General features: G+C 48.6%; 1 protein-coding gene across 1 annotated transcript in view; it reads left to right on the forward strand.

Annotated features, from left to right (window-relative positions):
* Positions 1–298: 298 nt before the first annotated feature.
* KSR1 (kinase suppressor of ras 1) overlaps positions 299–27,172 on the forward strand; it is a 52,175-nt gene continuing 25,301 nt past the window's right edge. The window contains exon 1 of the mRNA XM_064678151.1: positions 299–587. Within this exon, the coding sequence (XP_064534221.1) occupies positions 363–587 (225 nt within the window). The 5' untranslated portion in view covers positions 299–362. The remainder of the gene's footprint in view (positions 588–27,172) is intronic.

The raw sequence follows: 27,172 nt of genomic DNA on the forward strand, positions 1-27,172 counted from the left end.
TCTGAGGTCACTGAGGGGCTGCGGCGGGGGCGGAGCGGGCACTGAGGGGCTGAGGCGGACACTGAGGGGCAGCGGCGGGAACTGAGGGGCAGCGGCGGGCACTGAGGAGCTCAGGCGGGCACCGAGGGGCTCAGGGGGACACCGAGGGGCTCAGGGGGACACCGAGGGGCTGCAGCGGGCACCGAGGGGCTGCAGCGAGGGCGGCCCCGGCGGCCGCGCATGTACGGCGCGGTGATTGCCCGGCGAGAGCGGCGGGGCGGGCCCGGCCGCCTCCCGCCTCCCTCTCTCCCTCCCTCCGTCCGTCCCTCCCGCCGCTCCCCCGCCGCCGCAGCCTCGCCTGCCGGCCTCCCTGATGCCGAGGGATGGATAGAGCGGCTGCCCTGCGAGCCGCCGGCATGCTGGAGAGGAAGGAGCGGAGCGGCGGCGAGGCGGCGGGGCCGCGGGGCTTGCCGGCCGTGCGGAGCACGCTGCAGCAGTGCGGGCTGCTGCAGGACCTCATCGACATCTCGCTCTCCAACCTGCGCGGGCTCCGCACCAAGTGCGCCGCGTCCAACGACCTCACGCAGCAGGAGATCCGCACGCTGGAGGTACGGGCCGGGCGGAGCGGGGCCGCGGCCGGGCCTGCCCCTCCCGCCGCCCTGTCCCCGCAGCGCCGGGGCCGCGCCCGCGCCTTCCCCCGCGGGCGAGGGGAGCTGGCGGCGGGCAGGGAGGGCGGGACGCCCCCGCAGCCCCGTCCGCGGGTCGGGGGTGCCGGCCCGCCGCGGGCCCCCGGCCGGGAGGGCGCGGGCGGAGCCGGTGCCGGCGGAGCGCGGGCAGGTGCGGGGACAGCGCCCGCAGCCGCGGCTGCCCCGCGCAGGGGGCGGGTTCGCGGGCGCTGCGAGGCCGTGTGGGGCCTGCGCTGGCTCCCTGTCACTGCGGGCGGGATGCGATGCGGGCTCCGCGCTCCCTGGCAGGAGGTGCGTCCCCACAGCGCTGTCCTGGGAAGCCGTGCGGACTCCCCTTTCCCTCAGGTCCTTGGTGTCTACTCTTGATGGTTCCTGCCCTCTGCTCCAGGCCTGCCTCTCTATCCCTGGCTCGGTTTCACTGATCTAATCCGATCCTCCTTTTCCCTCCGTTGTTGTGGCTCAGACAGCATCACAGACCAGGCTGGAGAGACGTTGTGCTGTTTAGAAATACTACACAAAACTCTTCATGCACAAAACATGTGCTGTTGTGATGCTCTCAAAGAAGAGCTGGATCTGTACATAAGTCTGCATAAGAAAAGGAGTGTAGATTTAGTTTTCCTTAGTTCATTTGACCTTTAGGTAATTAAATGACGTTTCCTTTTACCTTCTGTGCAGGTAGTGTTGCTCTAAGTAAACAATCCCCTCCTGTCTCCTTCTTTGATTCAAGTTTGATGTGAAGGCTAATGCTCCTTTTCTGTACCTGGTGCTGGAGGCTGTGGAGCTGGATGGGGTATTGGGCCTTTAGGAAGACAGATCATCACAACACTGTAACTGTAACAAACCTACATGCTGCAAAATCCATCACAGGAGAAATGAAGGTTGGGAAAAAAACTGTGAAACAATAGGTGGTAGGTAGCTTTTGGCACAACCTCATGGAAATCTATCATTCTTCCTTTTTTCTTCCTCTGCCTTTTTTGTGTGTTTTTGTTTGTTTGTTTTGTTTTGTAGGATGTTTTGGTTTGGTTCGTTCTCTTTTTTTACCCAAATTTACAGCTCTTTTCTTCTTCCTGTCACCTCCAAAGAGCATTCCAAGGGCTATTCTTTCTGAAATAATATTTGTATAGGCTTTTGGCAGCCCTACTGACAGCCTTTTTAATGCCCAAACAATATCAATCAGCATCATTTCGGAAAATGATCATCACTGTTTTGATAGTGGACCTGTTCTAAAAGGAAACCTTTATTCACAAAGGATAAAGGCCTTCTATCACCTTCAGGTTCTTCTTAAAGCAACAAAAGCTGTCTCTAGCAATAGTTGTTGATTGTGTGCACTCAATCCTCTTCAGCATTTATCTGGTTAAACAAATGGGTGCCACATTCACTGATGATCATAAATTTATGATCAGAAAAAATCTTAGCTGAAAAAAATCTCTTTGATGCAGGGTCCAGTATGTGATTTCTCTGGGAGTTGAACCAAGTGCTGGATCTCTGCCCACATGTGGAGCCATGGGCACAGCACAGACTCCGTGCCCTTTGTGCCGTTCAGTTGCTGTACCAAGACACACGTCAGGCACAGCCTGAGCTGCACAGCCCGAGCTGTGCCTCACTCCCTGTGCCAGGCTGGGGCTGCAGAGCCAGACTGCAGGAGCTGAGGGTCTGTGTTTGCTTCCCCAGGCTGTCCTTCCTCAGGGAGCTCCCGAGGGAGGTGGGCCCAGTGCTGTCCCAGGTACCAGTTGTAACTCCTGTGCTTTGGTTCACGTGTCAGCAATGCCAGTGTGGCCACGTGTGTTTGCCTGTTGGATCGTGTCAGCAGAGACCCCCTGGTCCTGCACAGAGCTGGGGTGCTGCTGGTTTGACTGTGGGCAGCTCCTCAAGAGTCTAGTTGAGCCACCACCTGGGAGCTCGGGGATCTCTGTGCTTCCCTGGTGGCCTTGATGAGCCACCAAATGGCTCTGTGGGTCATGGTCAGTGGTGCTGGTGGTGCAGCTGCTGGGCCTTTGAGCCACGTCTGTGGGTCTGAATCCTCATGGGACTTCTCCTCTGGGCAGAAACTTTTTCATGGAGAAAGAGCGATGAAAAATTACTTGCATCAATGTAACTGCTAAACTGTGTAGCGAAGCCACAAAGAAATTATAAAACTTAAGAGAGGTAAACGCAGCAGGCTGGAAGGAGAAAGTAGTTTGGGAAGGGAGGAGATTTGATTTTGGAAGTTGAAGAAGTAGTTCCTGAGGTTGAATTCAAGGCTGCTCTGCGTGATTTGAATATACTAAGTCAAATATACTAAGTCAAAAATCAGTGTCTTGATTTCACTTGTTATTGTTCAAAGAGATAAAAAGGCAGGGAAGTTTCTACAATGTGATTTGTACATAGCTCATACATCTCTGGAAGTTGTGCAATGTCTAGTTTTCCTGTCAAAACCGTGACTGTAACAGGTGAAGGGATATCTCCTAGAGCACAATCTTGTGGATCTGAACTCAGACACTCACAATACCACGTGTGGGGTGGGTGCTGTCAGGTGGACGTGGCTGTCTGTACCAGTTCGGGTCAGACAGCAGTGCATGCTCATGGCCACTTCTGATCCCAGGGTTAGCAGAGCCCTGAAGGAAGGTTCTGGAGGTAGCTGTAATGTGAGTGGAATGCACAGCCCAACACACCAGTGCAGGTTCATCCAAATGCTTGTGTTCTCTGCACTGGACACACGAGCTTGCTCCGTTTGGTGCCACTTCCCTGCGTGGCTGTTCCCAGCTCCGGTGGTGTCACTTACACCACATGGCTCACCCTGTGTGTGTCACCACGGCAGGAACTCCAGCCTGCCCCAGGGAACTCGGGCGCATGCTTAGGTCCCTCCCAGTTTGCTGAAGTGCTCTAAGTCTTTCCTCATTCCTCTTGCCTATAAGGGCTTCTCAAAATAAAGCACATGGTAGATAAGGATTTCAAACTGGGGCCTTGACAGGTACAGATTTGCATCACGGTGGCTCAGATGAGTGCAGGGAGAACTTTCTGTAATCCGGGAAGGAGGGGAAACAAAGGGCTGTGGGAATTCTTGCAAAGAATATGTTGAGTGTAGATGTGTTACGTGAGCTGACTGTTTCACATGTATGAAGGCTGTTTCTTAGAAGGGCAGGGAGTTTCCCTGTAGTGGAAAGTAGATTCTGTTAGTTTGGTTATTAGCAGACTGGGTTCTCTGATGCCACAAGGACTGGTAATTTTTTTAAAGTTTTATGTGTTCTACCCAATAAGTGCTTGAGTGTTTTTCTTTCTACCCAGTGCTGGGCTGTGCTTTCAGTTCTGTCCTAGCAGGTTTACTCACTTCTGAAGTTGACTACAAAACTGAAATGGAAAATCATGGTAATTTGAACCCATACGTAAGAGAGCAAGAAATGTCTTGCCATGTGGTGAGCATCCAGTGTTGTTTCCAAGCATCCTTGGAAAGAAATAGCTCTGTCAGCCTTTACCTCTGTCCCTACACTAATCCCTTGCGTGACTCTTAAATTGGTTGCACAATGTTAGAAGCATATTATTTTTAGCTTTTTTTTTTTTTTTTTTGGTGAAAGCAGTATCTTCCTGGATTCATTTTCTGGCTGGGAAGCTGATGATGGGACTGGATATCTGTAGTGGAGCACTTCTAACTTCCAACTGCAGCTCAGGGCAGTCTGTTGGAGGTGAGGAGGAGAATAAAGTCCTGGGTCCTGTCGGCAGGGAAGGTTCCTGTGGTTTCTCAGTCTGTTCTGCTGGAAACAGCTGGTTTGGATAGCTGTGGGAACTCCCAGGCCAAGTGAGACACCTTCCCCCAGCCCTTTTAACTGCAGCAAAGGTGAGGCAGCACCAGGCTGAACCGAGACCTAGGGTGGGTTTAGGCTGCAGCTGTATTTTCTCCTGCTGTGGTTCTGGCTCACAAGGTGACTGCAGTGCTCGTGGCAGGGCAGCTGCCTCCACACTGCTCATGGTGGGAGGGTTGGGGTGGGGCAGGAGCACACACTGCTGTGTTCTGCCCGGGCTTTGAGAATAAGTGTCCTCCAGGCTCCCTGGCTGGACTCAGCTGGTGAGAGAGACCCTCCTGGCCTGTGTGCAGAGATCACTTGGACTTCTTCCTCAGGAATGTCTTCTGTTCAGCACCTCCAGAGAGCAGAGCACCAGATCAGAAAGTCTGACTCCAGCTGTGCTGTGTCACAATAAGTCAGTTTACTCTGCACAGATCAGTTATTCACAGTGGCTGGATGATACCTGTGTATTAAATCTGTTTGAACTTGCTTTGGCATTATCTTGATTCATTTGGCAATTTGTCCAGAAAAGGCTTATCTTACCAAGCTTACCTTACCAAGCAATCTCTGAACAGAAACAAATGCTTTGAAAATGGGGGGGAAGCATGAGAGGAGAGGAAGAAGAATTGTAATGGTCCACACTTGCAGACTGGAAGTGGTGTGCATAAGGAAAGGACCACTGTCAGTTTATAAATTGGAAGAAGTGGGAGTAGTGAATATTTCAGGCCAAACTCCGACCTGTAGCCACATGTTTGTGAGCCTTGTTCAGCTGAAAGGACTTCCTTTCCCAGCAGGTCTTATGTAAGAGAAGAAGAAAGTCTCTTACTTCATCTTACTTTTTGCATATATGTAACACATTTGTTTTTCTTAAAAGTCTCTTCTGGTTTTGTAGGACTTTCTTTTTCTTAGATTTGTGCACTTGCACCAGATAGGCTTCAACAGAGGTTCTGTTTCACTTGGAAGGAGAGGGAACCATATAGTATTATCCAGTCTGTGGACAGGATCTGTCCTTTGTGACAGGTGTTTCTGTATATGATCAGAATTTGTACACCATAATGAGGTTTAGCACATCTCCTACCATTGATTTTTATAAATGTTGGCACAAAAAGTCAGCAGCAGTGTTTTAAGTTACCCAGAGTTCCCAGGACAAGCTCTGCTGAGCAGCTTATCATCAACATAAAGATATGACTGTTCACTTTTCCTTCAGGTTCTGGGTACTCCTCACCTTGGGTTGGATTCTGTGATGCACTGATTGGGAAGCAAGAAAGGAAGTGTCAGGGTGAGCCTTTGTGCTGCCTGTGCCTCTCTGAGGCTGCCTGTGTGGCCACTGGATTTTGGTGAAGCAGAGTCCTTCCTGCTCATCTTCGTGCAGTCGGCTTAGAGACCCTTCTCAGCACCGGGGGTCAGTAAAGGAGCTCAGCAGGGCTGGAGGTGGGAGCTCTGTCTGTCTGTGCCCACAGTGCCAGACAAGCCTCAGTCTGCACGTATGATTTCTGACCATTCTGGCATGCACAGAATTGATCTGATCAGGGAAGCAGCTGCTGTGAACCCCAGCTGTGTCCAGTGAACTCCGGGGTGTGACCGAGCTTGCACAGGTCCCACCTGCACAGACCTTGGGCTGCTCCTCGAGTTCAGCTGCTGTGACCTGCACTTTACCCGAGGAAAGCCCCAGCAGATCCAGCTGCGTGCCAGTGACAGCTTTACAGCTCTGAGTCAGCAGGGGGTACACAAATTTATCACCTGGTTTGGTCGGAAATAGGAACACTTAACACAGAAGTCATGTGACACACCAAATTATTTAGGGAATAGATAAGCTTAAAACGATATTTCCAACATAGCCTATGTAATCTATCAGATGCTTGAGGGATAAACCCTCACCTTTCCTCTAAGGCTAAGATTTCTTATCCTTATTTTCAGCTTATAGGGATTTTTTTTTTAATTAAAGGAAAATGGTACTGAAGGCAGTCCTGACTCTGCTACTGTTTTGGAGCTTGGAGAACATATTGCCTGGGCTACTGCTGTGGTGAAAGGCACAGGGTGATGTGTGGATGACACCACCCAGCCATACTGACTCAGCTGGCTCTCAACCTTCCCTCCCTGCTCCTTTCTCACTCCCAGGCAGCAATCCCACACAGTAGGCACTACCAGCAGCACAGGGTTGCCACAGCAGGCAAAGCAGAGGGACAGAGGCTCTCTGAGTCTGGAAACACACCTACTCCAAAAGAAATGGGGCGTTTTTCCAAGACATAACTTGTGAGCAGTTGTGCACAGAAGTGTTGTGGGCACTCCTGCTTCTTGGTGGGAGTCTGCACCCAGGTCAGACTAGCACAACATGATTAGGAAACAGTTTGGCATTCTGGCTTGGCTGTCCCTGCAGCCAGTCCTCACTGGCATAGCCCCCAGAATCTAGGACAGGATCAATCCCAAGTTAAACTACATAAACTCTGTCTTGCTTGGAAGGTGGGAGGACAGCTGTGAAGCACCAAAGTATGCAGGTGGTCAGAGGGGTCTTTTGCCTTAAGCCAGAGCTGCCCAGAGCTCCTGTGCCACCTCCAGATCCCAGAGGCACGTCCCAGCCAGCTGTGCTCCCACTGTCCCTGCTCTGAGGGCCGTGAGGCAATCATGGGTGCCTCAGCCTGTGCTAGGTGACAGTCACCTGTTCTGTGGCTGAGCTCACTCTCTATGTTGTAAACCTGCTTTTTGCACCATCTCTTTAAACTGAACCCTGGAGCACTGCTGAGGTGGGAACTGAAATCTTAGCTTAGGCCCTGCTCTCCCTGGGTGTGAGTGTATCCCAGCCCAGGCTCATCACAGATGCCTGGTGTTCATTCTTCTCTAAGGGCAGCACACGTGTCTAAAGTCTGAGCTATTAGGGCTGTAGGTAGATGGAAGATCCAAATCTCATTGGACTTAATTACCTGAGCTCGAGACTGTTCAGAACTTGGCTTTAAAGTTAAAATACAGTTGTCATTTCTGTATGTATTCTAAAGTGAACAGAGGCCAGGGCTCTCACTCCTTTTCTGCTTAGTGAGAAAATCTAATTTGTTTTGTGTGCATCTTGGGGAAGCAGAGAGGAATCCCCGGACACTTCATCAGCAGAGTAAGGAATCCTGCTTTGATCGGGACTGTGGAGTGCCCCTGATAGGATGATTAGTAGTTATCCCACATGGAAGAGCTCTGGGAGCAGAAGCTGTGATCTCCTCTTTAGAGCAGTAATTATCATGGCACTGAGGAATGCTGCTGGGATGCAGCAGGTCCAGGCTCTGAGCTGGTCTGATCTGCTGCTGCCAAAGCAGGTCATTGACCCCAGTGCTCAGCAGGCAGGCAGGAGCCACGGGGCTGGGGCCTTGCAAATCTTCAGAAGCCTTGTGCAAGTAAGTTTAGCAGGGCAGGCAAGCACTTTCCTGCTCTGTTCTGCTCCCCTTGCATGCTTCTAAAACATGGGTTTGTTGATTTATCAAAGAACTTTCACTTCTGTTTGAAGCAATCTAAATTTGGAAAGGAAGTCTCGAGCTCCTCATTGCTGCTGTGTGGGGGTTATTGTTGAGGCCTGCAGGTTCCAGTGTGGAGGTTTTATTTTTAGTTATTAATGATGTTGAATAAATTGGAGAGAAGAAATAATGAAGATGTTTTACAGATTCAGAACTTCAGCCAGGCATCACCACTAAAAGATACTGCCAGGGGAGGTAAATGGATCTGTCAGTGAGTGCAGTCCTGGGGAGATGTGTGTCTGTGCCCCTTCTGCTGCCTCCAGAGTTCTCGGAGAATCTCTCCACACCTGCTTCCTAGCATGGGGAATTTTTTAGCAACATTTTTCATCTTCCAGAGCAGTGTTTTCCTTTTACTTCTAGCATAAGCTAGAGGACTAAATCCTACTTTAGGATACAGCTACATAGCTCCTCTGAAATAACCTGAAGTAGTGAGATTTTGTTGTTTAAAGCTTCCTGAGTTTTTTAGATGTCTCCTTCTTAGAAACTCTTCTTCATCTGCCAAGCAAAACATTTCAGCTTGCAGGCCTTTTGTCTTTCTCACCAAAACTGAAACTTTCCACAAAGTAAAACATTTCTTATGAAGCTTTCTAACTTTAATTTCCCAACATTTCTATAGAGACAGTTCTGAGTGCCTCTGACAGCATCAGCCAGTAGTATCAAATTCTCCGAGTGCAGATCAGATGCAGTGTTTTCACTGTAGTGAATTCTGGAAGCTGTGCCCTTGACTATCCTCCCCTGTTTCAAGAAAACAACAGACTAAACTCCACAGGTATTGTTCTAAGGAGATTGATCTGTCTGGGGAAATCTGCACAGGCCTTCAGCCTTCTCCCTTTGGAAGAAGAAAGGTTTCAGGTTTTTCTTTCTCTTTTTCCTGTGGAACAGAAGAGTGTCTGGAGGAGCTCTGGAAGAGCCAACGTGAGCACAAACACCAAAGACTCTCAGCATTTGTTCACACAGCTAAGCTGGGAGAAACCCCAGAGCAGATCTCAAAGGGCTTGTCAGCCCCATTCACATTCAGGCAGGATATTATGTGTGTTGAAACTGGTTTGGTCTTGCTTTGTGGGTCAAGTGTAATATTTGTAGAACCATTGGCTGACTGCTGAAGGCCTGATTTAAGCAGGGTTGCATTGGTGGGGTTTTGTCTGGGTATAACAGGCAGAGTTTCTGTGGGACACCTCTGGGTGCACCCTGAATTCCTGGGCCATTGGCAGTCATGGCTGGAGACTTGAGTGGAATCTGTGCAAACCTGGGTTTGGAAGGAGAAAGGAGAGCTACTGTAATCTGGGTCTTTAGCTATTGCACTGAAACACTGCCTGGGTTTGTGCTGAGACTGCATTTGTAGGAAATACAGTCCTGCTTTGGAAGAAGATGTTTTCTGTACTGCTGTACCTCTGTAGCAGTAATTACCTATTTACCTCTAACTCAGTGAGCCTTATCAGTTCTCACCTGCCAGCCTGTAACTGGAGGTGCAGCTAACCTAGCAAGAGCTACCTGAATACTTCTGCTAGAGTGACACTAGTATTTAGCTTCTGATTCTTATGGAAACTAAACCTACCACACTATTCTGCTGCCAAGGCAGGTTCCAGTTCCACTGATGTGTTCTTTCCCTATGTTTTTCTACTGTGCTATTCAAATTGCCTCAGTTGCCAAGAATAACGAGTTTGGGGGTTGAGGTGAAGAGCTTTGAAGTTAATGGACACCTCACAACATAAGATTTCCAGCTGAAGGTGGGAGAGTCCATCCCTGCAGTGAGTGAGCAGTGAGTGTGCTGGCAGCAGGGGCAGTGCTGGAGCTGTGGCTGTGTCAGGTGCTCTCTGCAGCTCCTCTGCACTCCAGTCCCTCTGCCTTTGCCATGTTCTTTAATGAAGGGGCAGATCCATTTTATTAACACATTTGCAGTGTCCTTTCAAACTGTTGTGCCAAAAGAGGATATTTTTCTCATTATTAGAGACTAGTGCTGTGCATCACAAGAGCTTGGAGCCTGCTGGGGAGTTTACAGAGACACCCATGCTCATTTCTGGCCGCCTTCATTATGCTAACTTAGCCAGGACTAGCTAAATCCTTCTGCTAGGCTTAACCTGCATCCTCTTTCCAGTTCTCTTAATGCAAGATGCTTCTGGTTCTTCATCTTTCCTAGGCAGGGCTCCCTGATGTACCTTCAGCCCAGTGGCTCCTGCCTGTGGCCGAGTGGCCCGTCCTGCCCCTTCCCTGCAGTGTCTGTTCCCTCAGCTCTGCCCCAGCACCAGGCTTTGTCCTCTGGCCCAGCACTGCCACAGCCTCTCTGAGGCCCCACAGCCATGGCCTGACTCAGCAATTGGGCACAGTTCTGGCTTGATCTTTCCTGCAGCTGGAACACCAAGGTGCAGGGGGAAGGGGAAGCAGTGAGCAAAGGCATGGTCTGATCCCTGCCTCTCCCTTTCACGCCCATGGATCCTCCACAGAAATAGGCTGGCTCAGCCTCTTTGGTCTTCCTGTGTTCCTGATGGGGAGCCTGGTGTGAGGGCTCTGCCATTCCAGGCACGGCCCCTTTATGCAAGAATTAAGTCTCCACACTCAAACTGTATTTTGCAGGGTGGGTGAGCAGCGTGGCTTGTGGCAGCTTTCCTGCCAGAGCCTCCCTGGTGTGGGAACAGCATCAGTGAGCTCTGCAAGTCTCTGCATTGCTGGAATTCTTTAGAGTTCTTCTGAGTGCAGAGCCTTCAGCCTCTTCATGCTCTGAGATTTATCTGACCTCAGACTCTTGACAGAGGACATTGGGAAAGTTGGAGAGACACCCTGATGCATGAGGGATTTTGAAATTTATCAGTAAGAAATGGTCATTTCTTTGGGAAAAATTCCTCTGAGAGTTTTGAGGTAAGAAATAGAGCTCTTTTCTTCCTCAGAGGTTGAAATACATGGAGAAACCTGCTGTAAGCTGTGTTCCTTTACCTCAAAGCACATATGATTTGCAGCAAGGTAGTCATTACGTTCCTATAATGTGTTGTCCTCTATTATTTAACCCTTAAAACATATATTTCACAGCACAGCAGATACACAGCTTTAAAGCTAATGGTCTTGCAAAGTTTATAGTACTGGCTTCTCAGTAGTGAAGTCATTAACAGCCTGATTGCTAAGAGCAGTCCTCTCAGCAGCCTTCATGAAGAAGACTGCTGGTTCTGGGGCTCAGGCCATTCTGAGCCTTACCTGCTGTCTGCTGCTCATCACTGAAAGATGCAGCAACTACTGCAACCTCTCTGCCTAAGAGATGAGGTACTTATTCTCCAGGTGCCCAAATGGTACCCGTGAGGACAGGCAGTGCTCCTGCTGTCACTTCTGATGCCCAAAGGCAGAATGAGGGAATAAGCTCCAGAGCAGACAGAACCACACAGGTGGAGATCACCACAGCTCAGTGCAGATTAAGGTACCTTCTAAATTATTTTCTCATGTTCCGATGAGCTTCTGCTTGCCATCTGCCCTTTACACAGTCACCATATCATTGTCTGTTCTCTCAGAGACAATTTAATTAGATCTTCTTTCAGTAGGTTTTAATCAAGCGTTATGGGGTTGCTGGTGAATTATTTACAGCCGTATCACTTGATGGAACACTCGCTCTGCTGAAGGTATCACATAAGTGACATCTGGAGCAAAGAGTGCAGCTGGCTTTGGCTGAGGACCCCACTTATGTTCCTTGGGGTTGTCTAGTTGACATCAGACAAATGGTGGGTTATGTGAGCCCACTTTCCTTTACAGGAGGAGAACTGAATGTGACTGTGCTGAAAACAAAGGAGTTGAAGCAGTTTAAAACTAGGGTAAGAGCTGAATTTAGCTCTAGTCTCTACTGGCTCAGTTCTTTATAAGTGCCTTTCAAGGCTGAATACCTTAAGCAGCGTGGCCTTGACCCTCACTTGAAGCTCCAGCTATTTAAACACAAGTACTGTTGTACTGTCTTCAGCCTTGATCTGATATTAAAGTGTGTTGTGAATGGGCAAGGGAGTAAAATACATCACTTAAGCAGCAAAGGATAATAAACTGAGAAAGTGGATATTTTTAGAATACAGAAGTATTCTCTTCTGCCTTATTTCACCCGTCCCTTAAGGTGGTGAAAATTTTACAGCTGTAAGATATCCTTTCTTTTCTCAGCTTGCTGATTGCATGTTTCAGCAGCATTGCTTCTGGTCCAGTTGAGCTCCCGTTCCGTGTGACAGCCCCGGTGTGGGAGGGTACCAGCCTGCCTCCTCCCGAGGATACCTGGAACTTTACAGCAATAGCCGTTCAGCTCTTTCACAGCATCGAGAATCAACACTTAAGGTCTTTCTCTGAATTTTTAAGTGCTTGAACCTTTTCCTGAGACTACTAATGAGCTGTTAATACAGTTGGGAATAAAGAATTGCATCTAGGAAAGCGACTCCACCATTACCCAACCCGTGTGTTCTTTCAGTGGGAAAGTGCAGTTGTTTGACTTCAGGAAATGATGTTCAGGGAGGTCCTGGAAACCCCCCAAGAGACCAACAGACAATTTAGCAGGTCATTGTATCTGGTTGGAGATCATCGTTTGTCATGAGCCTTTTGTGAAAGACAAGGCTAATTTACAATCTTATTGTGTAGAAATCGTGGATGTGTCAGCAGGCTTTGAAAGGCTCCTCAGGAGGAACAATCGGGGTGAGAAGTTGTGTACTCTACAGTTCCCCCTGCAATAAGAGGGAGGACTGCCTATACTCAACCCATGCTCTTTGATCCTTCCTCATTCTCCAGAAGGACCAAAGACAAGAAGGGAGTTCTAATGTTGACAAGTGAAAGAAAGCTAAACACATTACAGGCTCACTGAGAGGAACTGAAAGCAGTCTGCCTGTTCATGAGAGGTTTCTACTAGCCATGGTTTTCTAACTTCTCTTGGCAAGCAGCTCGGGCAGACACATTTCAGAGAAAGTGCTTCTAGTCCCGATTTTATTTAGTGTTTGGGACAGGACAGTGTGGACGTGGGGACTAGAAGGGACTTAATTGCACCTGCACTGTGCTGTCATTCTCACAGTGCTGTTGCAGATGGCCTGGCTGGGAGACAAAGGGAGCCTTAGCATTGCTTGTCTGGGTTAGATATCTGGGGCACACTCCTGGCAGGTTATCTGCTGGTCTCAAGGTTCAGGTTCAAGGGAAACCGTAGAGTAGTTGGCTTTATAGGCTGGTCCCTCTACTTTCAGCTGCTGTGGAACCCAAAAGTGTTTTCCACTCTCTTTGTGCAGAGCCTACAGTTCGTATGGAACTAGAGCCAAGACACAGCACTGAGTGAGGAGCACTAAAGCCTCCCTCAGCTGTACTTTGCTGCATCCTACTACAGCCTTCTGTGAAGATTTGAGGCTGAAGAGACATTTTGCACAGCTTGGTACCCGTCCTTGGGGATGAGGCTAACTGGTGTAATGGGCTCTGACTGCCTGTCCCAGCCCCTAATCAGTGAGCTCAGGCAGCTCATGGGTCAAACTCCTGTCATAGGCTGTTAAATTCAGAGTTTAGTAGGGCAGCACAGCCAGTGGGGAAGGGGAACCTCTGAGCTGGACAAACAGGTCACACAGGTTTCCACACACTTTGTCCTGTGTGAGCAGAGCACCAAGGCTGCAGGAGCTGGATGCTTTCAGGTAGGAGCAGCACCAACACTTCGTAAGATCAAGGTTTAGTAGAGTTGAAGCTCCATCAAGTACTAGAGTGTTTGAGTTTAGTTTAGCAATAATCCGTCAGAATAGTCACTAATTTGACTTCCTTGTAGTTAATTATTAAGTTCCTCCTACAAAGCACCACTGATGTAATTAAATTTAGTTTATAACCCAAGATTAAGAGCTTCACTTTAGTCCTTACTATAGTCTTTCCTGGAGACACCAGCTTGGATATCATGATGTGACCATTTGTGCCATCTTTAGGGAACAGAGGTCACATCCTGCTTTGTCTCTGCAGAGGTGACTCCTCCACTCCTGCTCTTCCTGTTGCCTCACTCTCTCAGCCCTTGGCCCTGCAGAGTAGCAGGGGAGTAGGAAGGAAGAACCAGTCCAGTACACAACCTCATTTAACACACAGTCAAAGACACCCAGCAACTCAACAGCAGTTTTATAGCAGAGTAAAACACAGAGCTCACCTCATAACTTCAAAACAAAATCAGGAAAAAGCCATAAGTAAAGCCTTTCTGCAACACCATCTTCTCCTTCACAGCCTTTCCCCACATCCCATGTTTAACCCAAACTTCTCCAGACTCCTTCATTCTCATTGCAATAACAGACTCCACCAGTGGGATGGTCCTGGGCTTTCAGGGAGGATTTTCTACCTGTAATCCACTGCAGGGAAGTGCCTCCTGTGGGTTTGGGTGAGTGGCTATCCAGAGTGCTGTACTCCCTTGTTCCTAACTGCACAGCAGGGAATTTCTCAATTCCTGTTCACCCTCAGGAATCTTCAGCCTTCTGCAGTCAGTGAAGGGGTACAGGAGGAGTGGGGGTACTTGGACACTAGGAAATCAGGAGTGCTTGGAGAAGGGACACTTGAGCTGAGGATACCTCAGGAATAACTGGATAAATTCAGAATGCTGGGTTGACTGTCCTGTACCCTAACTGGGAGATGTGATTACTCATGGTGTTGCATGACAGCTGGTTTGGGAATACTGGGAATAAACTCCTGATGGGAGGCACATCTGAGACCTCCTGGGCTCTCTGCTCCCTTGCTTTTGCTTGCACTTGGAAGTCAGGGACACTGCCCAGAGGTTTGCCTGAGACTGGGATGCTCCTGATTTTGTGAGAGCAGGCAGGCTAACCCCAGGACATGGCACTGCAGAGAGGGGGGCACTGGGGTGGTGCTGGGTGGGTTTGTGTGTCTGTGTGCTGAGGAGGAAGGAGAGCTGACCAGGGAAGCAAACTGTGATTCCCACTGACAAATGGCATCCCCAGCCTGGAGGGAAGATAAAGCAAACTCCCACAGTCCACTGACTTTGTTTTACTTTTTAACTGTTCCAGGAGTCTCTGGTAGAGCTGAGCTGTGGGGGACCTGCTTTACCTGGCAGCTGAATCTCAGTTACATGCACAGATTTTTCAGTCCTATATTTCGTGCCTCAGTGCCTGTACACAGCACTCTGGGAGCATTCCCCAAAACTGCTGAGCAAACTACAAATCTCTGATCCGACTGCATGGCAGAACATACCAAAGCTTTTCTTTTTTCCTCTTGAAATCTGAACTAAGGAAGCTTGCTTTACAGGTTCAAAGCGTTTTGAACAGAGTGGGTTTTAGTGTATTTTGTTCTTCCTGACAATCCCAAAATGCAATCTCATAGCAGCTTGTTAAAATAAAGCTGTTTTGCTGTTTTAAAAGAGAGAATGTGGCAAGTTGCCACATTCCAGTTAAGCAATTTCCTATAGTTGACATATTTTTTTTTTAATGCGTGTTTTTTTCAGCCATTGTCCCTCCTCCCTTTCACTGCAAGAAGCAAAAAACCCCCCACAACACAGAAGCCCCCCCCCATTAATACTTGAAGCAAATTCCAATTCCTGAGTCTCATCCCTGGAGCAGAACACAGAGCCCTGGCACTGGGAACTGCAGTGTGTGGGGCAAACTGGAATTTTTAAGAACTCTGGCTGTGTTAGAAATAGCATTTTCCTTCATGGGGCTGGTAGATTTGCCCTTTTTTATTGCAACCAACCTCAAAAGCAACTCAGTTGTAGAATTTTTGGGAATCCCACCCTTACAGATTTCAGTGCCAGAGGAATGAGCAGGTGGTTGTGAGCCACGCACTGCTGGGCCTGATGCTGTTCCAGGCTGAAGCAGTGAGGCTCACTCCAAATGCCATGTTCCTCCTCCCTGGAGGGGGGTGGGAAGGGCCTTGCTGAATTCTGTGGGTGGATGTGCATCCTGAGAAATTGGGGTTTGGCAGGTGCACATAGGAACTGAGGGACTGATTGGAGAGCATCTGCTGAGTAATCAAAAAGGAGGGGCAGGCAAGTCCTCAAGGTAGTGAGTAATGCTACAGCTTCCTATTTTTGGGTGACTGTGCTCAGTCCTCTCCCCTTTCTCTTCTCAATCAGAAGATGATTGGCAGTGGCAGTGTTGTAGGGGCAAGACTGGACATGCAGGGTTTTTGATGGCAGCCCTGGAAACGGGCACCAGGACATGGAACACCAGGAGCTGAGGAGTGGCCTGGGCAGCCACAGTGCTCGTGTGGAGCTCCCAAGCCCTGCCTGTGTGACCTGACTGAGCACAGGGCTCTGCTGTCAGCTCTGCTGGGGGGGCACAGGCAGCACCTAATCCAGCATTCTGGGAAATCAGGGCATCTGGAAGTTTCGGATCATTTTAGTGTTCTTGGAATCAGATCACGGCTGGAAAGCTAATAGTAATCTGCTGCTAATTATTTGCACGTTCAAGATTATACTGTAAACAATCTAGTTGAATTTATAAATTCCCTTTGCCAAAACACAAAAGACATATAAGACTCTGAAGGAAGGATGGAGGGAGAAAGTTTTTTGTTTAAGACATTTTGGACTCGGAAGCAGATTCTAAAGCAGGACTCCTGACACGTAGGGAATTTTGTTCACTTATCCTGGGATGGCTGAGCAGATGTAAGTTTTGTGTCTGTGGGAATCCTCAGACAGCTGAGCTGTGGAAGGAGAGGTGATGTGCTCTCTTTTCAAACAAGCCAGATATTGTGTGGCACTGACTTTGTGCCTGTGAGACAGGTAAGCAGCTCTGTGCAGCACTGCTGGGTCCCTTCACCACGTATAGGCCTTCCCTGTGCTGCTCTGGAGGAGTGTTCTGTATCACACCTGGCAGGAGGTGTAGCAGAGTCTCAATGGCAGGTGTGGCATTGCATCCTTGGGAATTCAGGGGTTTCAGTAATGCCTAATGTATCCATGTGCCTTTTGGAGAGATCAAGATGAAGTACTGTAAATGACAAAACCATGAGTGATCTTTGCAGAACGATGAAGAGCTGCTTGGCTGCAGTGAAAAATCTCAGCTCTTATGGCATGAATTCGTGTCCAGCACTCAGAACTGTTCACAGGCAGAGAAATACAACACAGAATCCCTTTGTGTTCCCCCTGCTCCTTAGGAGGGGAGGATTTCCATGACAGAGTAGCACACAGGCTGTTACAATGGCTTTTTCTTTCCTCCTAGGCAGTTCTGTTTTTGTGTCCTTTCTGTCGCTGTGGCTCAGGGCAGTGAGTCCCTCCTGCTCTGAGCAGGGGGAGCTGAAACTGCCCCCAGAGCCTGCTCAGCTGTGCCCCAGCACACAGTGGGAGGAGATGCTTTAAGACAAAAGGGATGTAACCAAGCACATGTAATGCAGCGGGGAGGTGAAGGAGTATTCTGGAGTGTTTCCTAAAGAGCCTGCAGAGCATGGACAGTGAAAGGTGTAAAGCAGAGAAATGCAGTGAAGGCAAGCAAGCGTATAAATCGCTTTGCAGAAATGGGATTGGTTTCTAAATTGTGGAAGTGATGGAAAATGTGAGAACTTTTCTGCTCCAAAGGCCTTTTTCCAGTCCCCAACTGGAGTGAAAAGTCAGGCTCAGGCTTTTCACAAATTCTGCATAAAATAATTTTTGGATGCACGAGGAAAATGCTTAAACTCTAATCCTGAACTGGCATATTTCCTTCTATTGTACATTTAATGCAGAAGTGAAGTATTTTTAAATGTAGGTTTTTATTAGAAAAGTATGTTCTGAGAACTTTAATTTGGTTCCATAGAATGCTTTGAAAATGAGAAACTTGCCTGAAACACTTTCATGGAAAAGTCTTGGTTTCAGCAAACGGTGACAACAAACTTGTCTTAAACAAACAAAACCAAAGAAAATCCAACCCCAGCCCCCACCTCCTGTTCTGCTCAGGCACAGAGACAAATGTGCTGTGTGAAGTTTATGTGGAATTCACAAAAGTAATGGATATTGTATCTGCCTGAAAATGCTGAGCTTGGAGTTTGTTATCTTTGTATTTGTGATCTTTTTTCAAGTGTTGATTCAAATCTTTCCAGGCTGCTGTATGATGCCAAGTAGCTGTTGCAGAACTGGCTAGTTTATGGCTGCTTATCAGTCCCCTCTGTATTTTTTCTCATACAACTATTACTGGGTTGGCAACTGCATTTTCCTCTACCTCCTAAGTGGGCATAACATGGTTTAGGTGAAACTCTCAGAGTCACATGAAAAAATGAGTTCAGGTGTCTCCACTCTAAATCCTGTATTTGTACTTAAGCAAACGACAGAAACCCCACGTGGTTGCTAAGGGCAAATGTGAACCAGTAAGAGAGAGCCCCAAAGAGATTTTGGGAAAAACAAAATGTGAGCAGTGAGCCATGGCAGCTTTCTCACGCAGTGTCTGTGAAAAGAGAAATGTGACCCCAGTCCTTGCCAAAATAGCTCCATTCTTTCTAGCAGAAAGCCAATAATTTGGAGCATTTCACAGAATAAGGTTTCTTAGCAAAGATTCCCAGGGTGCAGAGACAGAACATCTTCAGCTCCAAGACCTGCAACCTGCTCCTACAGAGACTTAACATTTTTCTGTATAGACCTCTTCCCCAAAGCCCAGACCAGCAGCAGTCTGCAAAACTGAGTGTCAGGGGGAGGAGGGAAAGGTGGAACTCTTGAAGTGCTCAAATAATTGAGTGAAAGAGCAGAGGATTTGATTTGGTTTGTTTTGTTTCCTTCCCTTGGTCTGCTAATAAGCCCGAGTGCTGCAGAACAAGCAGCTAATCTGTCTCATTCCTCAGCCAGTACGTGAGGGAATGGAAGAGACTAAAGGTTTGTGCATGGATTTTATCGAGGCTACAGAAATAGAAATGTGTAAGACAGAAGGGAGGTGGTTGGGAAGGCGAGGGGAAGAGCAGTGTGTTAGGGACAGCACTGTGGGCAGTAACTGCCCCATTAAAGGAGCTTGGGTCCTCCTCTCAGTGCCCTCAGGATGGATGGGGAGTGGCCAGGCCAGGCATGAAGGTGTTCCCTCAGACCTCCCTGCCTGGGAGAGCTGGGGGTGCTCAGGACCTTGCAGAGGGAGGCTTGCAATGAGGAAAGGGAAGTGCAGGAATACGACGGGGACCTACAATTAGTCATTCCCTTCCTGACCTTGCCGAAGGAAATGTCTGGCTTTACATTCTCTGCTGTAAACTCTCCTCCTTTATTTGGCTGTAAGTTTACACATGCACAGATTGGTGGTGTCTTCATTTCCACCTCCCCTGCCATCAGTCAGATATACCTGAGAGTTCTTTTACAGCTGTGTGATTAGTGCAGTTGTAAAAATTAGGGAGGATATTCTCTCTAAAGGCACTTAAAGTTTTGAATTTTACAGAGAGATCCATGAGTTGTAACACAACTTCCATCCCCAGAGCATGGCCTGGTGCTTTCCAGATCCTGAACCTTCTGTAGTCTTTCTCCCTGTCACTTGCTGCCTTCTGGCTGCAGTCACTGTAAAGCCCACAGGGGACTGTGGGTTGTTGTTTTCATTATGGGAGGAGAGATACAGTGGGTTTGCAAAGATACTGAATAATTATAGTTAGAGAGGCATAGTATTAGTGTTATCTTTGGGCTGCATTCACCTCTGGAGGACTGTGTGGGCTACAGCAGGGAGTTGTACAAGTGATTGTTTACTGCAGTGCTTTGAGAAGCCTGGGTGGTGTTGGGATCTGAGCACCCGACAGACTCATAGCACAGGGTGCACTCTGACTGAGCAGGAACTAACCCTGAGCACAGGGTGCACTCTGACTGACCAGGAACTGAGCCTTGTCCACGCTCAGACCACCCTCAGACCACACAACCACCCCTGTCTGTCAGCTCCTAACGCTGCTGAGGGCTCGGGAATCCGGCCTGCAGGGCTCTGCTTAGGAGCCTGCAAGAAATAGGAAGGATTGGAGCCTACGGTTCCCCAACTGTCAAGAAAGATATATTCAGGGCAGATCTTTGCTTGGGGCAGGGAGATGGCAGTCTTTGATTTCTTGAGGCTCTCCAGATTTCTGTCAGTGCTGTTGTGATGCAGGTCAGTGTCTCAAAGGATGTAGAATCCCTAGAAGGGATCTCAGGAGAACCTTTCCAATGTCTTGCCAAAGAGAGAAGCTTCCCCCTAGTCCTTTTCTGACAGATGCCTGTTAACTGTTGTTGAAGACCTTGGTTTAGGGCCAAGACTATTGAACTGGGCTTTGTGAAGTGTGAGCTGTGGGTTCTGGACTGATGGTGATACTCTCCCAGATAGTCACCAGTTTGTTTGAGCTATTGGAGATTTGGTTGTACCTGCCAGGTACAGGATCTGGGAGCTCTGGAGAAGGAGTCAAATGAGTAGGACAGGACCTGTGCTTGGACAGAAGTATTTGTCCCAGCAGGGTAAATCCGTGAGCCTGGTGATGGCCATGCACAAATTTCATGAGGAATAAGAAACCTCCACGGGTCTGTGGGGCAGTTTGGAGTCATGATATCCTTTGGTATAGGCTTGGTGCCAGAGGAAGTTCCTGTGCCCTGTAGGGAAGTGCAGCTAAGCCTAATGAAGCATGGCTGAGGTGAAGAAGCTCACTGGGTGCTGGAGAGCTGTGAGATGAGAGCAGGCAGAGCTGCAGAGCTGAGGTGGCAGCAGCAGGGCAGCTCAGCAAGTGGCAGGTACAGTTCTGGGTCTTGCAGAGCGTTCTCAGTCATTCTGTTGCAGTTGCATGTCCTCAGGTTGTAAAGAAAGGGGGAGGACTTTCATTTTCAGTGTTCAGTGGGTGTGAAATCTCTGATATTTAAGCAGAGGACTGTTCCTGTAGCTGCATTAGGCTGAAATCTTTGAAGAGAATCATGTTATCAGGCCCAGGGAACCACTTGATTGTGCAGTTTCATCCTCCCACTCTTAGCTGGGAAGACCTCAACTGAGTGTTTATAGCCTCAGTCACTGGTGAAAAAGAGAGGAGGGGAGAGAAAAGGAGTGGTATGTGGCCTCCAAGTGACCCAGAAATGATGCTGTCTGCATCATCTGACAAAGCAGAAATAACATACTGTAGTGTTTGGGCAGTGGCTATTGTGTCAGCCTCAGGCATGACTGAGAGTTCAAAGGAAAATCCATCCATCTGGTGTTCCATCCCTCCCTGCCCCTCCAGCTCTCTGTGCTTGTATTTTCTAATTCCTCTCAAGGCTTCCCCCCTCCAGCATACCTTGCCTGTACACTTTCCTGCTGGCTTGTGCTGGGTGCTGTGTGCAGGGTTTGTTTAGCAATGCACTGAGAAACTATTTCCTTTCCTGCTCTGAGCAGAGCAGGTCCCTGGGCAGCAGCCGGGGCTCTGCAGGAGCCGCTCTTGGGGCGGAAGCTGCGACACTGCCCCACACCCTGAGCTGGGAGGGGGGACTGCAGGGTGGAACTGCCAGCCAGGTGCTTCTCCCCATCCCTGCCATCCCTCTGACAGCCTCTGCTTGGCAGCAGCTCGGTCCCAGTCCCTGCTGCCGGAGCCAGTGGTCGGGGCAGGGCACTGGAAGGGCTTTCAGGAACTGTTTGTAGAGCTGCTCCTTCACTTGGTGCAAATTATTTTTAATCCTTCTTCCTCTTTCTTGTTTTTAACGAGGTGCTACCACATGGGGTCCTGTGAGAGTGTCAGTGTTACTGAGGTGCTTGTGGCATTCAAAGCAGTGGCACTGTTCTGCAGCCTGTCCTGTTCCAGGGGCTGTGCCTGCAGACACAGCAGACACTCCATACCCGGAGCCTGTGCTTGCACATGTGTGATCACTGGAGAGAAACAGGCCTAAGGAAGGAAATACTGTGGCTACTGTTCTAGCACAGCTAGAACCAGAAGCCAGGCCTCACATTTTTAACAGAAGTCCTGCTCATTGCCATGATTCTTGCTGGATGAGTCAGCTGGGTTCTAGTAGGACAATGTGAATTCCACAGACTGCAGGTCAGTGTCCACCATGTAAGTGAGCCCCTTTTCTCAGGTACTACCTCAAAGAAACAAATGAGTCTGCCACCACATATTTCTCTGATACCTTGGTCATGCTCATGGTCATAATATCATCCTTTAGTAGCCTCAGTTCTGTTGTTTTTGAGGGCAAAGGCATGCGGGTGACAAACTGAGTGACCTCATTGTTTTAGGATACAAATAATTCCTTGAAATTAAATGTGTTTTGCATATGTTCTTCTTTAGGTTCTGTATTTTGCTCCTGTGCAGCCCCTGTGCTTGCCTTGGAAAGAGCTTTTTGAATTCCATGCTGACCTCAAGGTTGCTTGGAAGTTTGTAAGATTGTAAGACTCTCCAGCTGAATCCTGCATTATCTGAGTGTTCCTAATGGAAGCACAGATGGGAGGAATAGTTTTGTGTGGTTGAACAAAATGTTCCATGAAAAAGATTGGGTTGGATTCACTGCAAAATGAGCATGTTGTGTGAAAAGGGTACAACCCACTCTATCCATCTCGCCAAGCAGATTGGGGTTTAAAACAGTCAAAATCAAAATTGGTTCAGTTCTCACTATACTGGAAAGGGAACAGTCCACACTGTTGTGATGTATCTTTACACTTCCACACAGCACACGGGGCAGAGCAGCACTGACCCTGTCCTGCTGGGCTGTGCTGGGGGTCAGGGAGGGTTGGTTCCTGGTGTGACCACCTGCCCAGGGGCTGACTGAGCTCTCCAGGTGCCAGGCTCTGCCCCAGCTCACAGCTTGCTGTATAAAACTGAAATACTCCTTCTTTCCCATCCCTGGATCAACCAGCTGCACCTTTTTTCACTTTAAACTCGATGACTTTGAGAAGGTGCCCTCAAGTGCACTCCCATGCTGCTGCTCTCCCAATGGCTGGGGAGATCTTTATCAGTTTCTCACATGGTTGCCTAGCATGACTTCAGAGACAAATTTGGCAAGTCCAATTCTGACCTTTTTATGTTCGCTTCAGTGCTCAGGTTGCCTAAGAGGTTTTTTTTTGCTCTGACCTAGGGTTTGTGTATATAATGGCACTGGGGAAAATAGATAAGAGTCAGCTAAAGGTGTGAAGTGAATCCACTTTCACTGGATGCCCTCAGATGACTCATTTGACTTTCCCCAGTGCCCCATGCAGATAAACTGTGAGTTCAGAAGTTTTGTCTTCTGTTTCAGGGGGCAGAAATGCAGAACCTCCCTCCCTCTGTGGTGCTGGTCTGGCCAGTGCAGTGTCCTGCTGCAGCAGGAGCTGCAGTGATGCTTCAGAGGCTGCTCCCTGCCCCCTGGGCTGCTTCTTGGCAGGAGGTTAATAGAGCAGTTCCTTCCTGATTAATTCCTGTCTGAGGCAAGATAGATGATTTGCATTTCTCTTAGCCACATGTAAGAGCTGGGCCATACATTGATCTGATCCTTTTAAAGCTGAGCCAGCAGCTCGGTAGATTGCAGGGCAGGAAGGATTGGTGTCAGCTCACATTTACTGTCTGCTGCCAGGCTCCCCGAGATTTCACCTCCTGGGACAGGGGCAACAGGATCTGCTTTGGAACATGTGCTGGATTTGTTGATTAAATGATGACAGTTGTTTGGTTTGGGTATTGACAAACCCCTCTTCTAAACATTGCAAATGTTTCAAGTCAACAAGAAAAGTTGCAGGCTTCAGAGAGCAGATTACGAGTTTTGTGAAAGTGTGGAAACATGGCATTTGGTTGTGAAATGTATGATTGAATCAAACTTGGTCTCCAACTGTTGATATTCTGAAGAAATTTCAGCTGGCACTTTAGCATAGCAGAGTCCCTGTGCCTGTCCCCAGGTTGTTTTATTTATAATTTCCATTCTGTGCCTTGGTTTTCCCTTTTTGTTTTTTTGATGGAAAAGAATTATTTTTGCTGCATTTAGAGGGTATTTCAAGACATGTGGATTAAAAGCATGAGAATAAGCTAAGAAAAAGGCAAACTCTTTTAGCTTCTGCTCCTTTCTCCTTGTGTATTTGGATCAAGTGCATTGATTTCAGACTGATTAGGTTTTGGCCAAGTGCAAAAACTGCAATGGGTTAATGCCTTTTAATGACTGCTGGAACAAGATGCCACTTTTCTAAACATGAATAAAACATAATCGACAAGAAGCTGGGAGAGGGTTGACCCCCAAATGCATGAAACGTAATTTCTCTGGTGAGGCACCATAACTATTAACTTTGTCTGACAAATGTTAAGTTGGAATGTGATTTCTGATCAATTAACCAGAGGTCAGAAATACCTGGGCTGCAGTTTGAATACAGAATTCTTCCAGCTCACCCTTGCAATACCTCCTGAATTCTGCACTGTCTGTGATCTGGATTTACAGATGCCATTGCTTTCCTGTGCCATGGCTGCAGGACTGCAGCTGGAAAACTTGCTGGTGTTTGCTCTTTGTTTATCGCTGTTTGAATGTCCCAACTGTTGGCTTGAGGTCATGGATATGGGCAAACTTGTGTCTCAAGAGAGCTGCTGTTTATTTTGTATGAATAAATAAAAAAGTACAAGCGTGGCAGTTTTCTCCTAAACTTCTGGGGTCTGATTCTCATCTGTGCTGGAAAGGGGCATTTTAAAAGTGCTGCAGGGAGGTGAACATGCGTCCAGGAGCACCTTGCAGCACGTGCACCTCTCAGAGCAAGTGAGTCTGGGTGTCCTGGCCAGCAGCCAGAGCAGGAGGGCTCTGCCCTGGGAACAGCACTTTGCTCCAGCTGCTCCTGGCTCAGCTCCTGTCCTTTCCCAGCTCTCTGGGTTTAAGGCAGTTGCAGTATTGCTGCTTCTGGTGTGGGGTTTGCCATTTGTGCTGAGTAGGACGTGCCATTTAGCAAGCAGGCAGTGAGTAGCTGCTCTTGGCTTTATCTCTCAGTCTAGTTTGTGGCTGGAGACCTGCGTGCTGGTTGTGGGTTTTTATGTGCGTCACTGAACCCAGAATTTTTATTATATTCTCAGAAAAGGGTTTTGCAACAGCTCAGCTATTAAAGCCAAACCATGTAGTTTAGTTAAAAGTCTGGGCAGGAAATAACAAAATGAAATTCATCCTAGGGGAGAAGTGTGGTGCATGGAGGGTGGGAAGAGAATGCAAATATACTATTTATAGGACTAGGGGAAAACAAATTTGGACTTGAGGAGTAAATGCAAAGGAGTTATCCTGGGAAAACCAGCCTTGGCCATCTAAGACACTAAGATCTTTGTTGTCAGACTGCTTGTCCATTTTGGAGAATTGTTGTTTTCTTACATCCCAACAGAGAAGAAAAGTTTGACATTGAAATCTGTGCTGCATAGAGTCCCTTCCAGCAGTGTCCTTTAGGAGTTGGGGCCATGGATGAGACTTGGGAAGTGAAAGGAACCTGTATTTTTTTAAGCAGTATGAAAATAGCTGAAGCCAGTGTCTGCTCCAGGGAGTTCCTGTGGGACGGGCAGAGCTGCTGCAGGGAGGGAGGGAGAGATTGCTTCATGTGCCTCTGGTCAAACAGCAGGTCAGTGGCAGAGCCAGGAGTGCAGCCCAGCTCTGTGACATGTGATGCTTCTGGTGTTACACTGAGGTTGGTGGGGAGAACTGGTAGTGGGGAATGCAGGAGTGTCTGTCCCTCAGCAGTGACCTGCCTCAAAGCAGCATGCTGTCCTCAGACACTGCTCACTGGAATAGGACAATGTGGGGCATATATTTCTGGATCATTTCTTTACCTAATTTGTGATTTTTCATTTATACATAGATGCTAAATCCCTCCTGCCTTCTTGGAACAGATTCCGACACCTTCTGTGCTTGCAGTTCCCTGCTTTGTACTGGATCATGTGCTGCTTTTAGGGCATTTGCTTATAATTAGTGTTCCATATAACTAAGTGTGGATCTCTAGCTCCCAGCCCTTCTTCCAGGAAAAATAAACCTTGCCTGATGGGAGATCCTACACTAAAATAACAGGTTACAGTCAGACTGCAGAGCCAAGCTGCTGCTTTACACACAGGCTGTGCCAGTTCCAAAATCACTTGCCTCTGTCCCTGGTGCTCCATGGCCCTGAGGTGTGCCCGGGAATGGGGAGGGTGAGGTGGCCCAGGGGCAGCAGCCCAGCCCAGTGCCCTGGGAATCCCAGGGCTCACAAACACACGGGAGCTGTTTGCCTTCGGCAGGATGGTGGGGCTGTAGTTTGTGTATCAAAATCCATATTGGCATTGACCCTTCCTTCGGGTGGCCTCTGGAAGAAGAGAAGGCTTGGGTGATTCTTGTCTTCCTTCTCTTTTCCATGACATAGCTATTGCACAGTTGGGAAGCTGGGTTTCGTTTGTGGGGGCTGATTTCTGGCGTGCTGGGGGCTGTTGAGAAGAGAAAGCTGCCTTGGCTCTTCCTGGTGCAGGGCACGGGCCCGTGGCAGCCCCTGGTGCCTGTGACAGCCCCTGGTGCCCGTGGCAGCCCCTGGTGCCTGTGACAGCCCCTGGTGCCTGTGACAGCCCCTGGTTCCCCATGACAGCTCCTGGTGCCTGTGACAGCCCCTGGTGCCCGTGGCAGCCCCTGGTGCCTGTGACAGCCCCTGGTGCCCGTGGCAGCCCCTGGTGCCTGTGACAGCCCCTGGTTCCCCATGACAGCCCCTGGTGCCCATGGCCCTGCTGAGCCCAGGGCCAGTCCCTCCGGAGCTCACTGGCCTTGGCTCACCCTGCCCTGCCCTGCAGCCTGGGGTCTGGCCAGAGGAACCAGACAAGGGGGTAAAAAAGGAAGTGCTGTCAGCTCCTTTACGTAAAAAGAGGTACTGAGACCGAGAACAATTGAGTGGGATTTCCAGGGTAATTTCTTGTAGGCCTTGTGCTCCAGAGCCATGTTAGGAAGTTGTGGTGCAAAGGTTCCTCTGGTGTCAGCAGGCTGGTCAGTGTGGATGAGGAGGGATGGGTGAGTTTCTAGGCAGCAGTCCTGTATTGCACAGCTGCCTCTCCTGGGAATGGTGCTGCTGTGCCTCGCTGTGGGCATGGCAGGGAGACTTTGGCTCACTTTGGGATTCACACACTTTTGGATAAATCTCAAACTGCACAGCACTGCTGTCAGAGTTCAGTGTGTGGGCAGAGACAAACTTGTTACACCTGATAAGGTGTAAGGGGTTGGATTGCTCATAACACAAACCCTCAGTTAGCTTCATAGGAAAGCACTTGAACCCTAAGAGGAGAGACATTATAATGGCCAAAGAATCCATGTTTGTTTTTTTCTTTACATTCTTAGTCTGATCTTGTCCCAAATGGTAAAATTTGTTGACTAAGAACATGTTTTGGTTTATAAATCACGGATCAACTAACTTGCTTTAAGGCATTGTTTTGTTAGGAAGGTTTTGAAGCTTAAGCCTGCCCCACGGGAATTTGTGACACAGTGAGCAATCTTTGGAGAGTATTTGCTTTCTGATGAGCAAAATCAGACACAAATAATATTCCTTCTTGC

Source organism: Pseudopipra pipra, chromosome 21 (assembly GCF_036250125.1).
Source record: "Pseudopipra pipra isolate bDixPip1 chromosome 21, bDixPip1.hap1, whole genome shotgun sequence".
NCBI lineage: Eukaryota > Metazoa > Chordata > Aves > Passeriformes > Pipridae > Pseudopipra > Pseudopipra pipra.